This window comes from Sminthopsis crassicaudata, chromosome 3, assembly GCF_048593235.1.
Source record: "Sminthopsis crassicaudata isolate SCR6 chromosome 3, ASM4859323v1, whole genome shotgun sequence".
Classification (NCBI taxonomy): domain Eukaryota; kingdom Metazoa; phylum Chordata; class Mammalia; order Dasyuromorphia; family Dasyuridae; genus Sminthopsis; species Sminthopsis crassicaudata.
Genome location: NC_133619.1, coordinates 171,822,407 through 171,839,915, shown reverse-complemented (window position 1 = coordinate 171,839,915; position 17,509 = coordinate 171,822,407). Strand labels below are relative to the sequence as shown.

The 17,509-nt window shown below is 32.1% G+C and overlaps 1 protein-coding gene across 1 annotated transcript in view; it reads left to right on the top strand.

The window, feature by feature from the left end:
• The window catches only part of TUBGCP3 (tubulin gamma complex component 3), a 148,258-nt gene extending 131,333 nt beyond the window's left edge, over positions 1 to 16,925 (top strand). Inside the window, exons 20-22 of the mRNA XM_074299558.1 lie at positions 2,341 to 2,481; positions 10,527 to 10,643; positions 15,956 to 16,925. Of these exons, the coding sequence (XP_074155659.1) occupies positions 2,341 to 2,481; positions 10,527 to 10,643; positions 15,956 to 16,114 (417 nt within the window). The 3' untranslated portion in view covers positions 16,115 to 16,925. The remainder of the gene's footprint in view (positions 1 to 2,340; positions 2,482 to 10,526; positions 10,644 to 15,955) is intronic.
• The last annotated feature ends 584 nt before the right edge of the window (positions 16,926 to 17,509 follow it).

The following is a 17,509-nucleotide window of genomic DNA, read 5'->3' as shown; positions in this document are numbered from 1 at the left end:
TCTAAAACATGAAATAAAGTCATTTGCATATACATGGTGGAATAGAAAAAAGATTGTACATGAAACTGTTGCTGTGTCTTATAGCTTGCTTTTCTTTTCAAATGTGTAATAAATTTACTTTGTAATTTGTGCCTTGCTTGTAATTCTTTTCTTCCTTATCCTGTCCTTTGTATGGTTTAAAAAAAAGTTGGCTTTAGTGGCCCCCCCCCCCTTTTTTTTTTCTGCTAACCTATACCTGTCTTTTTTCTTCTACTCCACTTCCTAAGGTGAGGGGTATGGGTAGTATTGGTAAACACAACAAAAAGAAAAACAAAGCTTTTGTAATATGCATAGTCAAGCAAAAATAGATTTCCTCATTGTCCATGTTCAAAAATATATTTCTTTTTCTGCATATTTACATCTTGTCTTCATAACTACAATGTCTATAGCAGATAGAATACTTCATTATCAGAAGTTGATCATGCTATCCCCCTATTGATCAAGTTATTTTTCTCTATACTGTTGTTATATATTATACTTCTGGTTCTTTTCACTTCACTTTGTATCACTTGTGTGATTTTCCAGGTTTCCCTGAAATCATTCATTTTGTTATTGTTTATTCTATTACATAAACAATATGTTTCACTATTCTTAGTTGATGGGTACTCCTTTACTTTATAATTTTTTTTGCCACCACAAAAATGAATTACTATAAATATTTTTGTATATGTATCCTTTTCCTCTGCAATTTCTTTGGAGTATAAACCTAGTAATGATTTCATTGGATAAAAATAAGCACACTTTAGTGACTTTGGGGGCATTATTCTAAATTGCTTTTCAAAATAGTTGTGTGTATCATTTCACAGTTCCATTAATAGTGCATTAACGTGACTTTTTCACAGCTCCAGTAATTGCTTTTTTTGCTTTTTTGTCATCTTTGTCAATGAAATTTCAATGAAATGAAACTTCAGAGTTGTTTTTATTTTTATTTTTTTATTCATTAGTGAATTGGGATATTTTTCATATAGTAGTTTAATAATTTGGATTTTGTTTTCTTTGAAAAATGCTTGTTCATTTCATTTGGTTGCTTATTTACTGGGGAATGGGTCTTTTTCTTATGATTTGAATCAGTTCCTTACATGTCTTAGATAAGAGATCTTGTCCTTGACCTTGAATAAAGAAACTTGATGCAAAGATCTGTTCCATTGCTTGTTTTTCTTCTGCTTTAGCTGCATTGATTTTGTTTATAAACTCTTGAGTGACCTCTTCCTTTATTCATAATTGTGAAAAATTTTTTTTCCCTTTGCTCTTCAGATTTTCATCTTTTATGCCATCTATTTAGAGCTTATCTTGGCATATGGTGATCTATATAAGACTTCTGTTAGAATGCTTTCTATTTTCCCTAGCATGTTTTGTTAAAAAGCAAGTCCTTTACCATGTATCTGAACTCTTTGGGTTAATCAGATACTAAGCAACTAGGGTTATTTGCTTTTGAATGTTACATGCCTAATATGTGACTCTGATTGACCTGTCTCTATTTTTTAACCAGTACCAAATCATTTTGATGATTACTGTTTTGAAAGATAGTTTGAGATCTAGTACTGCTAGACCCTTTCTTTCCCACTTTTTTCATTATTTCACTTGAACTTCTTATTCTTTTCTTCCTATATGTAAATTTCAATTTTTTTTTTTCTAAGTTTGGCATAACAAGTATCTGTTCCCTCCCCCACTTTTTTTTTTTTTTTTAATTTTTTTTTTTTGCAGTTTGTACAATTTTGGAATTAACTATTTTTTGTATGACAGAATTTTTTGGTAAATTTATCTGGTCTTGGAGATTTAATTTCACAAGTCCATTTATGATTTGTTAAATTTCTGTTGCTGTTGATAATGGCTTATTTAAACCCAATTCTTCTGATAATCTGAATATTTTATGATTGTGTAGAAATTTATTCATTTTGTTGGCATATACATTCGTCAAAATCGTTTATTTTTCCTTTATTATATAATTGTTTTAAATTCTTTTTTGTTTTTGACACAGTTTGGTGTATATCTCTTTGTACAACTGGTATAACAATGACTGGCTGTATATATTAATTTTAAAAATAGTCCTATTAAATTTTTTTTTTTTTTTTTTGCTTTCAATTTTATGAAAGTTTGATTTTTTTTTTTTTTTAAGAGTTTCAACTTTTTTGCTTTGGTCATTTTCCAGGATTTTGAAAATTGAATATTAAATTCAGTTATTTGTCTTTTCTCTCTTCTTTCCCTTTTGTTGATGTTAATATTTAAGAAAAAAAAGAATATAGGGTACATGTTGATTTTGCTACTTGTAAAAATGAAACCTTGAATCTCTTACTTTTTCAGGTCCTTTTAAATCAACTTCGAGCTGTATTTGATCAAATTATTGAACTTCAAAATGCTCAAGATGCAATATACAGAGCTGCTTTGGAAGAGCTACAGAGGAGATTGCAGTTTGAGGAAAAGAAAAAACAGAATGAAATTGAGGTATGGTTTGAAATCACACTTCAATTTTTAGGATTTTAATGACTTCATTGGTATAGATACTTTATATTGATGCAAATTGCAGCCCTTCTTAGTCTCTGAAATTGATAACCCTTCATAGATTTTGGGAGTTACTATGGATGAAAATCTTTATGAATGGACTTTAAAAATAAAGAGCCTTTGCCATGTGGCAAATTCACACAAGCATGAATAAATGTAATGATATTTCCTGCTAAAATTTTTGGTCAGCAATTAGAGTGTCTAGTAAATACTGTGATTTTAAAGATTGAATTCTTTATTATATTAAACTAAAGGCAAACAAAACTCAGAATAACTGCAATTCATGCTATTTGCAATTCATCTTTCAGGAATGGATATAAACTTTATTTTGTATACTGTGAATTACATTATTAACATAGAAAGCTGCATGATGAAGTGAATTTAATTTTGGCATAGTAGATAGAGGAGAAGTACAGGGTATGTATAATATTAAAACTTTTTATGCTTTATACCGACCTGAATATTTTCCCTCTTCTCTTCCACAAGTGTTGTCTTTGTAAGTCTGAGTTCTAAAACTTATTAAAGGAAGTTTGGCTGTCTGTCGAAATACCTTCCATATTTTATTGTATTTGGTATGATAACAAGATGATCCCTTGTGTCTGGGTTGATGGTTCCCTGTGAAACTTATTCAACTGAAGTGGATTTGCATAAATAATACAACTAGACTTGTTTAGTATACTTTACATAACCATACTTAGGACATAAAAGGGTTTTAGAAACTAATGTTGCATCTGAGAAATTGTTGAATAGGCTAGGAATGCCATGAGAATTATTAGAAAGCTATTTACAAATGTAATGTGAGGGAATTTGGTAGTAGTGGTAAGACCAAAAATTGAAGTTAGAAGGTTTGTTGTGGTGTTTTGACTTCAACATTTATTAGCTAGCTATGTGACTCTGGGCAAGTTACATAATTTCTTTGAGCCTCAGAGTCTTCATGTGTAAAATGGAGATGATAATATTTGAGGTAACAATAACTATTTTATAGGATTGTGAAGAAAATACTTAAAACACTATGTAAATATTATTTTGGAATTGATAAATTGAAATCTTTTGAAGATATATGAAGACATACAAAAAGATTATAAACTGTGTAACAAAAGTAGTGTGACAAAAAAGTGAAGAGTAACAAAATGAGTCATGATGACTGCTTATTAATCACTTTGACTCTTCTTATTGATACCAGTTAAAAGTCTCCCAAAAGGCCCTCCTCTGCCTATTATCTCTCTAGAACTGTGATGTCTTTCCCTTTTTCTTCCTTTTCCTTTTCAGAAATCCTTCAGAACAATTTTTTTTAAATTAAGTACAAATTTAGTTTACCATGCAAAGATGATAAGTGAATCTGTTTAGCATTAGCACTTATAATGATCTCCTGGTCCTGCTCATTTCACTCAGCATCAGTTGATGTAAGTCTCTCCAGGCCTTTCTGAAATCATCCTGCTGGTTATTTCTTTCAGAACAATAATATTCCATAACATTCATATACCACAATTTATTCAGCCATTCTCCAATTGATGGGCATTCTCAGTTTCCAGGTTCTGGCTACTACAAAGAGGGCTACCCCAAACATTCTTGCACATACAAGTCCCTTTCCCTTCTTTAAAATCTCTTTGGAATATAAGCCCAGTAGTAACACTGCTGGATCAAAGTATGCACAGTTTGATAACTTTTTGAGCACAATTCCAAATCGCTCTCCAGAATGGCTGGATGTATTCACAAATCCACCAGCAATGTATCAGTGTCCCAGTTTTCCCACATCCCCTCCAACATTCCGTATTATCTTTCCCTGTCATTCTAGCCAATCTGACAGGTGTGTATTGATATCTCAAAGTTGTCTTAATTTGCATTTCTCTGATTAATAATGACTTGGAGCATCTTTTCATATGTCTAGAAATAGTTTCAATTTCTTCATCTGAGAATTGTCTGTTCATATCCTTTGACCATTTATCAATTGGAGAATGGTTTGATTTCTTATAGATTAGAGTCAATTCTCTATATATTTTGGAAATTAGGCTTTTATCAGAATCTTTGTAAAAATGTGAATTAGGAAATCATCATCCAGCTTAGGTTCTAGAAAAGAGCAGACTTTCAATATTTCTTGCTCTGTTAAGTTATGCTGATATACATTACAATTAACACTAGACAAGAGCAATACAGTAGCCAAAAAGTTACAGCAAGTATTAGCTTATAGTGTTTATAGTTCTCGTCCAATGTGTCAAGCTACTGAAAATTAGGCCTTATTTTTCTTATATTCTTCTTTATCCATAACTGCTTCTTTTAGATCTTGTCTAGAAGTTAGGTCAACATAAGGTACCCACTGGTCCATTTGACTCGACAAGAGTCTGGCTTAATTTTCTAGGCTCTCCTTTAATCTTTGCTGAATATAGAAATCTCTGGCCTAGGACAGGTATCTTTTCTATAGTCCCTTCAGTACAATCTCTCCTGATGGACCTTAGGCAATAAACTTTTTTTCACTAGGTTTGCTGGTCTTAAACTTAAGAGAGAGCCTTTTCTTCTGCCAATTCTTAAATGAATGTGATTTTTCAACTTACTCTATGACTTATTAAGGTGATTATTTCTTGGGATCCAGGTATTCAATATGACTATCCTTATCTGAAGGTCCTCTATTATGGTTTTTTTCTTTGATCTCAATTCTGTTGTCTTTATTCCTCTTTTTTTGGTTGCTCTACCTAAAATAAAATTTCCCTAGTTAGGTTGGTAGTTAATCTCCTTTCTTTTTCTATGGAATTTGGCATTGGTTTCTATGGCCTGGGATATTAAGGATCATCTTGCAAGCCCTATCTGAATCTTACTTTCCCCAAGCTGCTTTTACCATAAAATTCTCTTTCAGACTAAAAATATTTTTGTTTTGACTCTATACCTTTTTACAGCCTATCCTACATCTCTTTTTAAGCTGACCCAGCCTGATGAACTTTTTCCTGAGTCTATGAGTTCTGGACACATGCACCAGCATGCACAACTCCAACAAACTCAATGTATTCAATTTGCTGCACAGCACATTAACTCATTTGCCCATTCCTTCTCAGGTGAGGGATCCACTCACATAGAAAATCAACAACAAAACCAAACCCTAGTCAATTAGGTAGACTATAACAGAATATTTTCCTAACCTACAAGGGCAAAGGTATCAGCACACCTTAAGATCATTAGCTCACCAATTACACTAGTTTAATTCCTTTGCCTCAAATCCCTCACAACAGTCCTTAAGTTGTATCTCTTCTCCCACTTTGGTTTCCTATTACTTTACTTTTTCTCCTTTTGGAAATCTAGGTATGCCTTTCCCACCCTTTCCCAACACTTAAGATTTTTTTTCTTTTTTATCATAGCTTTTTATTGAAAGAGCCTATGCATGGGTAATTTTTCAACATTGACCCTTGCAAACACTTTTGTTCCAATTTTTCCTTTCCTCTACCCCCTCCCCTAGAAACAGGCAGTCTCATACATGTTAAACATGTTAAAGTATATTTTAAATACAATATATATGTGCATATTTATACAGTTCTCTTGTTGCACAAGAAAAGTCGGATTTAGAAAAAAGGTAAAAATAACCTGGGAAGAAAAACAAAAATGCAAGTAGGCCACACTTGTTTCCTAGTGTTCTTTCACTGGGTGTAGCTGGTTATGTTCATCATTGGTTAATTGGAACTGAATTGGAACTTCTCCACTTCCACCAGAATGGATTCTCATATAGTATTGTTATTGAAGTGTATAATGATCTCCTGGTTCTGCTCATTTCACTTAGCATGAGTTCATGTAAGTCTCTCCAAGCCTCTCTGTATTCATCCTGCTAGTTATTTCTTATAGAAAATAATATTCTATAACATCCATATACCATAATTTACTCAGCCATTCTCCAATTGATGGGCATCCATTCAATTTCCAGTTCTAGCCACAAAAGAGCTGCCACAAACATTTTGGCACATACAGGTCCTTTTCCCTTCTTTTAGATTGGGATATAAGCCCAGTAGTAACACTGCTGGATCAGAGAGTATGTACAGTTTGATAACTTTTTGAGCACAGTTCCAAATTGCTCTCCAGAATGGTTGGATCTGTTCATAACTCTACCAACAATGCATCAGGTCCCAGTTTTCCGGCATCCCCTCCAATCTTTGTCATTTTCTTTTCCTGTCATCTTAGCCAATCTGACAGGTGTGTAGTGGTATCTTAGACCAACACTTAAGATTGACAGTGTTTCCTTATCACATTGATAGAATTGCAGTTATATTTCTGTTCTTATGTTTAAGTCCTAGTTTAGGTCTGTACTCTTGAGCAAATCATTTAACTTCTCTGGACCTTTAGTACTCAGTGTAAAATTGTCTTACCTATTTTTATATCTTGTAATTTTTTAAAGAATATGGCTAATGCATTTGTTTTGCATGATTTCATATTTGCGATGCATTCTGTCCCATATTTGTAATGGATTTTGTATTTCTTGCTTTCTAAATGGGTGCGAGAGGAGAGAATCTGGAATCGAATGTAAAATTTATAAAAGAATTAATGAAAAATTATCTATTAAGTACTTACGATGTGCCAAGCACTGAGTAAAGGTATATGACTTGTATTAGAGGATTATTGTACCAATTAATAGATTTATCAGTAGTAAACTTGTGTATTTGTCCTCCATCATCACTTTTCCCCATCCTTACTAATTTTGATGAATATAAGGAGATACTCTACAATTGTTTTAATAATTTCTTTGATTGTGATTTTTGGCATTTCTTCACATTATTGATAATTTTCATTTAATCTTTTGGAAGCCTCACAGCTTATTTTCTTTCAAAGAAGAGAGAAAATTACTTTTTTGAGAGTATAATTGTATTTTTTCAAATGTTATACTATGGAATATACATCTGATGATTATAAGATTAGAGCCATAAGTGACCTTAGAAATCACGTATTCTGGTGCTTAGTTTACATCTTTCTGGTTCAAGCTTAATAATTACCGAATTAATTTGTATTGAACCTATTTACTAATAAGAAAACTGAGGCCCAGAATGGTTAAATTGAGTTGCCCCAAATCACACAGACAGTAAATTTAGGGGCAGAATTTAAACCCAAATCTTCAGAATCAAGAACCTGTATTCTTTCAGTTATTCTAGACCTAATAGACTAGAAACAAATAGAACTTTGTTCAGCTTTTATGGGGAAAAGAATGTTATTATAGTGTTACTATTTTCCTTGAATTTGCTGATTTGAGAAGATTAACATAATTAAAATTACTTGCTGTTCACACAGAGTGCTATCATAACTGCAACTATTCAGTATGCCTTGTTGAGGTGTCTTGCTAAGTGTTATAGCACTATAATGCTATAAAATAATGTTAAATTATTTTTATATATAGATATATAAATTTTGAATACTGATTTGCTTTTGACTTATTTTGAGAGCTACTTACCCACTCCCCTTCACCATTTTCTTCTTGTATGCCTAAAATAATTAAGAGTGCATATGGTTTCTGATGAAATATAAATTCATCAGAATTTCAAAATTCTGTATACCTGCTTCACCTGGCCATTCCATTTTTTTCTGCTGAGGTTTCCCTACCATTACTAGACTATTATAAACTAACTTAAGTTCAGTGTTGTGCTGCTAGCACTATACTCTGTAGATATTTGAACCGGGGGGGGGGGGGGGACCTTGAAAATTTTAGGAAGAAGATCCTTCCAAAGAGTATGGACTTAGTGATGTTTTTGTGGAATACCCTTTAACCAAATCTGCTGCTAGAAGTCAAAATTTGGGTAGTAAATTTAGGCACAAATAAAAGAAAATATTCTGGAACAAAATAATAATTTAGAAAAATTCTCCCAGGGTTTTTAGATTTTTACTCTTGCTTTTAAAAAGCTATCCAAATAAGGAAAATTCCTATTGGCTCTTAAAGTGTTTCATACCCACAGTAAAGAAAGAAGAGACATGAATTCTTATCTCTCATCTTTGAGGTCAAACTTAATCACTGTAATATTATTTGATTTCAGATTTTTTCAAAGAATAATTCAATTGGAAGTAACAGTTAAAAGGACACAGGTAGAGTCAGTATGATGTGAGGGAAAGAATCATTTTGGTGTCAAAGGACTTGTAACTCTTACTACCTATATAATTTTCATCCCTTATAAAAGGTTTCCAGTGAGAGGGAAGCCTGCTGTTTCCTTCTGTAGTTCATTCCTCTTAGGAGAACTGTCGCTGTTAGATTTTTTATTATACTGAATCAAAATCTGCCACAGCACCAACTACCTCAGATAGACACCTAAAGTTCAAAAGTTTTATCAATAATAGGGTCTCCCACTACCTCAGCTTCCAATCCAACCATACCAGCATCATTCAGGGGAACAATTCTTGTGGAAAAGAGGTCCATTCTTTACCATTACCCACTGCTGATCAGCCGCCAAGTGCTAGGGCTGTATGGGGTATTCAAGGAGGACTAGCACCTTTGGTGTGAGAGTTTGCTGGGCCCTTTTCATGGCTGCTCATCCATTTAGTGTCCACCTGAAACTTAAATCTCTTCTGTAGCTCCAAAAAGCACACGCAGCTGTATCCGGGTAAACCATTTCTGCAGATAATCTAAACAGGTTGGTTGAGGGTAACTCAAACCTGTTAGTAAGGTAGAGGAGATGTCTACCCCAAGCACATGAAGACTTTCCCTAGTAAAGTATGTAGATGAGAAAGAATTGTTCTAATGTCTGAAGCAGACATGAATTCAGGCATCAAAGATACCACAGACCTTTCATGTCTCAGTAATTTTGCCTCAAATCCAATTCATGTACAAGTCAAGACATTACTTGTAATCTCATTTTTCCTCTTCTAATACAAAAGATAAACAAAAGCAGCTTTGACTGGTTAACTTAGTCTAGCTAAAACAAACACAGGAGATAACATGTCAAATGGGTCAAAACCAGTACCAAGACCTTTTGCTATCATCTCTTCCCGAAAACCCTAGAATTCTCCAAGAGCTCCAGGAATAAGAGCATGTCTCAGACTATTAGCTTTGCTTTCGGTTCTGTTCCCATAATCATCACTCAAGAGTATAGTTTCTGTGGAGAAGACCCATTATCATAGCTCCTGTTGATACTGTTGATCAACTACCACAGGTAGGAATTGAAAAGCTACTGCTTTCCTCAACGAATCCCCAACACTAAACTTGTCATTAGAATGTGAGCTCTAGAATAGAGACTACTGTCCTGCTTTTCTATATTTATTTCCCCAACCCCATCCCCCCACCCAGGTTTTTCACATTACTTTCTTTGCACATTGTAAATACTTGATAAAATGTTTTTTTTTTTTTTTCATTCACTGATTGAATTTCTTTTAACCACCTTTTCTTCGTCTATAACAGACTGTTAGACTAGATATCTTGACTGTTAGACTACATGTCCTTTGATGTCCCATCCAACCTTACGAACTCAGTAATTAGGTAATCAGTGGGTATCATACAGTATTTAATTTATTTTTTTAAATAGCATAACAGAATGTATCCATACAAGTGCCTCAAAGTAAATTTACCTTATGGGGAAACTGTAATTTTTTAAAATGACACTTTCATTGCTCAAAACATTTGAGACCTGTTCTTCTAGAATTGTCTTTAAAGTTTCTAGCATATAGTTTTTATTATCTGCTATGTGAGATAAGTCATCATTCTTAAAAAGCAGATTTGGATTGGAAAAAAAATCATTCATAGAGGCAGACCTAGTTAATAAGGTAGATGATGAAGTTGAATAACATTTTTGGTCAAAAATGAAGAGTTTCATGTGACTAATTTCAAAGGAAGAATTCTAAAAGTATTTTGAATCCTGGCATTGTTATTGGAATAAAAGTCACTGCTTTGAAGGGCAAATACTTATTTGGTTCAGTGTTTGAAATAATATGAGCCATATCACATTATTTTTATATGTGTATATTTTCAAAATTGACAAGACTTTAAAAGAAAAAAAGTTTATCATTATAATTTTCAGTGAAATTTGGAATATTGCATTTTATAGGGTCAGTGGGGAATCACAGCAACAGAGGAAGAAGAGGAAGAAAAGAGGATTAGGGAATTTGAAGAATCTATTCCAAAAATGTGTTCCCAGTTGCGAATATTGACACATTTTTACCAGGTACGTAGCAAAAAAGTTACTTTGTTGTCTTTTAGTAAATGTTTGATAGTTACAATTCATTTTTAAAATAAGCTATTCTAGTACAATCTGGTTTGTTTATTTACCTTTTCAGAGGGTTGCTCATAGGGAATTTTACTTTGGATCTTCCAAGTCGATCAACAGTAATTGACCACAAAAACATTCATTTCAGAGACAAAAATGAGAGGTGACCTTTATGCCAGTTGTGTATATCTTTTATTAACTCTTTTTTACTTTGCCCCATTTTCCATTTTTGTTGGAAAATGTAAAACTTTTAATGATCATACGAATGTATAATAACTGTGTATTACCAAATTAATTTTTAAATGCACTTTTTTTTGTATGAAATGTCTATATAAGTTAATTCTACACAGAATTTATTATTTTTAATATTCCTTTCAGAATGGATAGTAATTAACTCCCTATTATTAATTAAAATAAGCAATATAGATGCAAAGGAGTTAATATAAAAGTCTATGTGTTCATTTTCAAAAGGAGCTATGATGGTCCTGTTTACTGTTACCCATTTCCATGATAAATTTAATAGATTTTTTAAAAAAGTAATCTTAATCAGTATAATCCCAATTGTACTCAAATTACATTCTTAATCTTCTTTGTAAATCATTAGTATTCATAGTCTCTTTCCTTCACAGAAGAAGTTCCTTTTCTGTTCTCCTTGTAGAGGAACTTGAAATAATAGTATGTCAGCAGCTATTTGTCATTCACTGCTTCTGTACACCCAAAGTCCCATACCTATGCAAAAGAAAAATTATTCAGGTTTACTTTTAATGAGCTTCACATATCATTTTATTTCAAATTTATCACTCAACAGGAAGTCACTGTCTACATTTTCTTTAACAAGATTTTACAGGAAAATATTTAATTTTCTTTCTGCCTTTCTGTTTTCTCATCACATGTATGATATGTCTGACTATATATACATACATACATACATATACACACATACACTCAAACACACATACATATTTTTGTAAGATATTTATATATAATATAAAAATAATTGTGTTATATTGGAATAAAATAAAAGTAACTTTAAAACTCTAGGATTCTATGATACTATAAAACCAGCTAATATGGTACTTATAGAAAGACATATTTGGAGTTTCATTTTAGGAGTCCAGGAGCACATTTTTCTTCTATTGTAGTTGTGGGGATCCCTTTTTCTCCACCTTTCAGATAAATAAAAAATAGGCATTCCTCCCACACTGTTATTGTTGGTTGCTCTCTGTGGTGTGAGTTGAAGGTTCTCTAACAAGTGAGATGGGATATCAGGATGTATATAGGAATTTTGGGGTGAGCTTCAGGAAGATTCCTGACATAAGGCTTACCATCATCTACCAAATTCAAGTTTAAATGAATGGCATAACCTAACTTTGAAATCCTCCATTTAGTCTCTTATTATTCTGTTTCATAAGCCTATGTTCTGGACTTGCAGACTTGAGCATATATGTTCCATATATACATATTTATTTATAAATTATGTCTATGTCTTATTGTACTAATAATTACAAATTATAAATAATTATAAAATTAAAATTTTTAAAAATATATAATTATATTTATAAATATATATATAAATATATATATATATAATTATAAATAATTATAAAACTCAGATTAAAATTGTAATTTTAAAAAGATTAGAGAAAGATAAAGTGATCCTGAAGTCAAAAAGCTGCTATTGAGGTTTTATGAGTAGAGAACTGACATGATCAGACCTGCATTTTAGGAAAATCATAAAAACCACATGGATGTTGGTTTGAAATGAGAAGAGACTTGGGAGAGGGAGACTTATTATATCATAAGACTGTTAATTAAGTCCTGAACTAGGGCCATAGATGTGTCAGTAAAGAAAAGGTGAGAGATACTAGAGATATGAAAGTAGAGGGGATAAAACAACCAAAAAGCAACCAAAACAAGATTGGTCAGCTTTTGGATATGTAAGGTAAAGAGAATGAGGCATAGAGGATGAGACTGAAGTTGTAGGAATCCAGAGAACTAGAAAGCTGATAGTTAACTTCATTATAAAAGAGAAATTTAGAAGATGGGTGGTTTGGGGAGTAGGGTATGTAGAAGATAATTCAATGGTATCTGTGATTCAGATTAGAATTCATGTGTGCCTACTCATACTGGTTTAACTCTTACCTTACTCAAAATAAAAATGGAGCAAGGAGAGTTCTTGCTACTCTGTCATTGCCTTCTTGTGTAGTATACTTTTTTTAGTATCCTTTTTGTAAGAGGTGATCTGGAGGATGGAGGAAAGGCAGACTTTTCCCAACAATAACGCTGTAAATGTAGTTTTAAGTAATTATAAATTTACTTAACTTAGGAAGGAGAGATTGTACCTCACAAAGGATAGAGTGTAGAGAGAATTGTTAGATGTGATTGTATTGAATTCTAACACCTTGACTGGCTTTTGCAACAGACAGCTGCCCCATCCTCTGGCTAATCATTCATTCCATAGCTTTAACCCATTACACTGACATAAGCCTCTAAAGTATTTTAGCCCCACCTCTACACAACTAGACACTTTATCTTTTCTTGAATAATCCAAGTATTTTTCTGCCTCTACATTTTTATTCATGCTATTCTCAGTGCCTGAAATGTTTTCTCCTCCTTTCCCTTCACTTTATTTATCCTTCAGAGCTCAATTCAAGTTCATCTTGAAACTTTCCTTTCCAAACCACTTGTGGAAAGTTATTCTTATTTCCTCTTAAATGTCATAGCACTGTTTTCCTTTTATATTGAACTTATTACATTTTACTTTCATTCACCAAGCATTTATCAAGCATCTTTTGTATGCCAGGCAGAGTAACAGGTTCTAGGAATACAAAAACAGAAACCAACACTGCTCTGGTTGGGGGAAAGTAGCATGCACTGGTGAATAAATATAAAATGTTTGTGAAGTAATAAGGGAGGGAGCTAAGGGAAGGATGTAAGAACTTATTAAGACTCTATTGTGAGACAGGCACTGCACTAACTTCTTTATAAATATTATCTGATTTGTTCCTCTCAATAGTCCTGGAAGATAGCTAACAAAAGGGGAATTAGAAAAGGGGAACTTGGAAAGAAGTGATTCTTGAGGTTACTTTTAAAGAAAAGAGGCAGACCAAGATAAAGGTGCAAGGATAGGAGATTGATTCTCAAGTACAAGAGACCCTAAGTAATATGTTTGGCCAGAACTAGAATGTGCTAAGGTCTAGAAACATAGTAAATCTGGAGAGATCAACCAGGCCCAGATTGTGAGGGCTTTCAAATACCAAATGTAGAAGCTTGTATTTTTGTCCTGAAGACAACACTCAAGTTTCTTGAGTGGTGTAATGTCAATACTTTAGGCAGGACACATCACTTGTACTTTAGAAGTTTCAATTTGACAGTTATTTGGAATTTGGCTTGGAGAGGAGAGAGAAGATAGAAACTAGTTAAAAGGCTATTGCTATAATACAAGTGAGAGGTTGTAAGACTTTATAATCTTGGTTAGTTTTGGATTGAATGGAGAGAAAGATACACATTTGAGAATATTGTGGAGTTAGAATGGACAAAACCTGATTGATGATAAAATATGGGTTGTAAGAAGAATGAAGAATTGAGAGGACTGGAATAAAGATGGTACCCTTGATGGACTGTTAGATTATAAATTCAATGAAGAGAGAAACTGTGCCTCTTTTTTTTTTTTTTTTTTTTTTTTGGTCTTTTAGTGCCTCCCTTTTTATTTCCATATAGTAGTTAGATAGTTAGATGCTCAACAAATCTTTGTTGAATGAATAAATGAATGTGTGTAAACAGTGATGATGCATATATTTCTTTAAATTAGTTTTACCTTCACACATTGATTAGTTTTGTAAATGTCCTAAAGTACTGTTTTATCTGCATATTAGGACAACAAAGCATGTCCTAAAGCAGATAGTTTTCATTAGATTATTAATTTTATAGTATTTGGGGATTTAAGTTTCATAAAAAAGTAATAATGATGGAAATCTAAAATTTTATACACTTTACATATTATTACTTTCCCTCTTTTTTCAAGGATTTAGGTTTAGTTCTAAATTGACAGTGCCTTCCTTCCATGGAGTATATTCTGAATAAATACTTTTTGAATGGATATGTATAAGATTGTACATGTCATTTGAAGTAAATTGTGTGGCGTAGATTTTTGTTAGTTTTTCTGCTCATTTGAGATAACTCTATAACTTTATAATTAATGGAGAAAGAAGTAGAATTCAAAATTTTCCTTCAATACTTCATTGTAGTATGGAGGTGACCCGGGACTCTCAGACACAATTCTTGCAAAACACTTTATCTTGGCAGGTTTTAACCTGTTGGAAATATTTTGAATATAAGCCCAATGACAATTTTCAGATCTTTTGTCTATGAACAAGTCTAGCTAAATTTGGAGAGCCTTACCACTAATTTGGCTGAAAGGTAGGGCATTTTTTGACTACAATAATTCTGCAAAAGTAAATCAGATTTGTGAGTTGCATTGATGGAAGAAATACTGTCAAAAATCATTTATCTTTAGATCCAACTCACTTCTACTTGATCAATGATGGACAGAAATAACTACACCCAGAGAAGGAACACTGGGAAGTGAATATAAATTGTTAGCACTACTGTCTATCTACCCAGGTTATTTATACCTTCAGAATCTAATATTTAATGTGCAACAAGAAAATGGTATTTACACACATATATTGTATCTAGGTTATATTGTAACATATGTAAAATGTATGGGATTGCCTGTCATCAAGGGGAGGGAGTAGAAGGAGGGAGGGATAATTTGGAAAAATGAATACAAGAGATAATATTATAAAAAAATTTTAAAAAATCATTTATCTTTGAAATATGAGATAAGTACCATAGCATAATCTTAAGTATTCATTTGATGAATATTTAAGTTCCAACTATGTGCAGTAAATTATTTCAGATTACCTCCTATGACTTTCTTTTTTTTAAAAATGTATTCAGAATTTTAGATTAAACTGTTGTTGAATTTAAGGTGAGGAGGAAGGGACAAAATAGTTGCTAAATTTTCTGAAATGCCTTTTTTCCCATTGTAAACTTTCAGGATGCAAAAGAGCTGTGATCTGTTTTGGTTTTATTGATCTAGAATCTAATGTCTCCACTCTCTCTATGCAAAACAAAACAACCCTGCAACTTTGCACTTGAGGATTGTAAAGGGTTTGCCTTGTTTTTGCAATTCTCTCTCCCCCTTTTCCTCCTTCTCCTTCCCCCACAACAGACTCTTAATTTACTCTTTCTTACTTTTCCCTTAGGGTATTGTACAGCAGTTTTTGGTGTTACTGACAACAAGTTCTGATGAGAGTCTTCGGTTTCTTAGCTTTAGATTGGACTTCAATGAACATTATAAAGCAAGAGAGCCAAGGCTTCGAATGTCTTTGGGCACTAGAGGGAGACGTAGTTCCCATATGTGAACAAATTACAAAATTGAATATATAAAGGATGTTAAATATTTGATTGGACATAAAGATCCACACTTAAGAATGAAAAACAAATGGCCTGCAGCTCTGTTTGCCCATAAGTACTTCAGACACGTGAATGTGTGGCATCATGGTAGAAATACAAAAGAAAAATCTTGTTTATACATTGGAATCGAATACATTTGTTACTAAGTTAAATAGATCAGTTTGCACTATTCCAATTTATTTTTTGAAACCTCATATTTAAAGAATATCATGTTTTGTTGGAGCTTTTTAAACTTCATTCATACTTTTATTATTTATATTCATCATTTCAAAAAAATCACAATTTTTTTTTTAAGAGAAAATAGATGGTTGAGTATTGAGTTAAGGTGTGATATCATTAACTTTTTTAAAGCATCCTGTCTAGAGGCAGTTTTTGTTAATAATAAATCAGTCAGATCCTGAAATATTGTCCTTACCAAGAAAATACATGAAGTGTTTTATTATACTGATTTTAATGTTGTAATGTATTTGCCTGTGTGAGAACATTTGTATCTTGATACATTAACTTTACATATATGTTTTCTTTCTTGCTTCCAAGTTTACATTTTTATATTTGATTTACTAATTCAGGTAACTTCTAAAAGTCATATGCAAAAATATAGAAAAACACTAATAAAATTGACTTAAAATAAAAATACACAAGCATTTAAGTTTAGATCTCACAGTTGTCAGATAAAATATGTGTAAATATAGATGTGACTGAAACATTTTGTGTTCAAAATTCTGATGTGTATTAGAAAGAAATTGATTATATAATGAAGATATCCTTTTGGCTTGGCTATTTTTTCATTGTAAATATTTATATATATATGTATATATTACTGTTAGAGAAATTTTTTTTTTGTAAAAATGTCATTATATTAAGTCATTTAAGTTTCCATTTATTATGTTCCATACATAAAAGTTTAGAAAAATTAAAATACAATTATCTTTCAAATATATTGTCTATTTCTTGACTAGCTTGGAAAGACAAGACATACTTTATGTGGAGGAGAACAAAGAGAGTTAGATTTAAAATGTTACTCTATGTATTATTATTTGTTTTCCAAAGTTAGGAAATGCATATTATGGAACTTAATGTATAGAAAGTAGAATGAAATTCAGCAGTTTCTCACTTAGAATCCTTTTTTTTTTTTTTTTTTTTTTTTTTTTTCCCCCTCATCTTGTCTATTCCAAATTCTTTGCAATTAGAAATTCGAATTAGAGAATGAAGCTTCACAATTTCTGGCAATACAGAATTAAATTCTCAATGAAGTTTAGAATTCTTAATGGTATAAATATGAAGGCATAATTCTAATTTGATAATAGTTTAAAAATAGCATGGAGAATAAATTTTTAATTCAT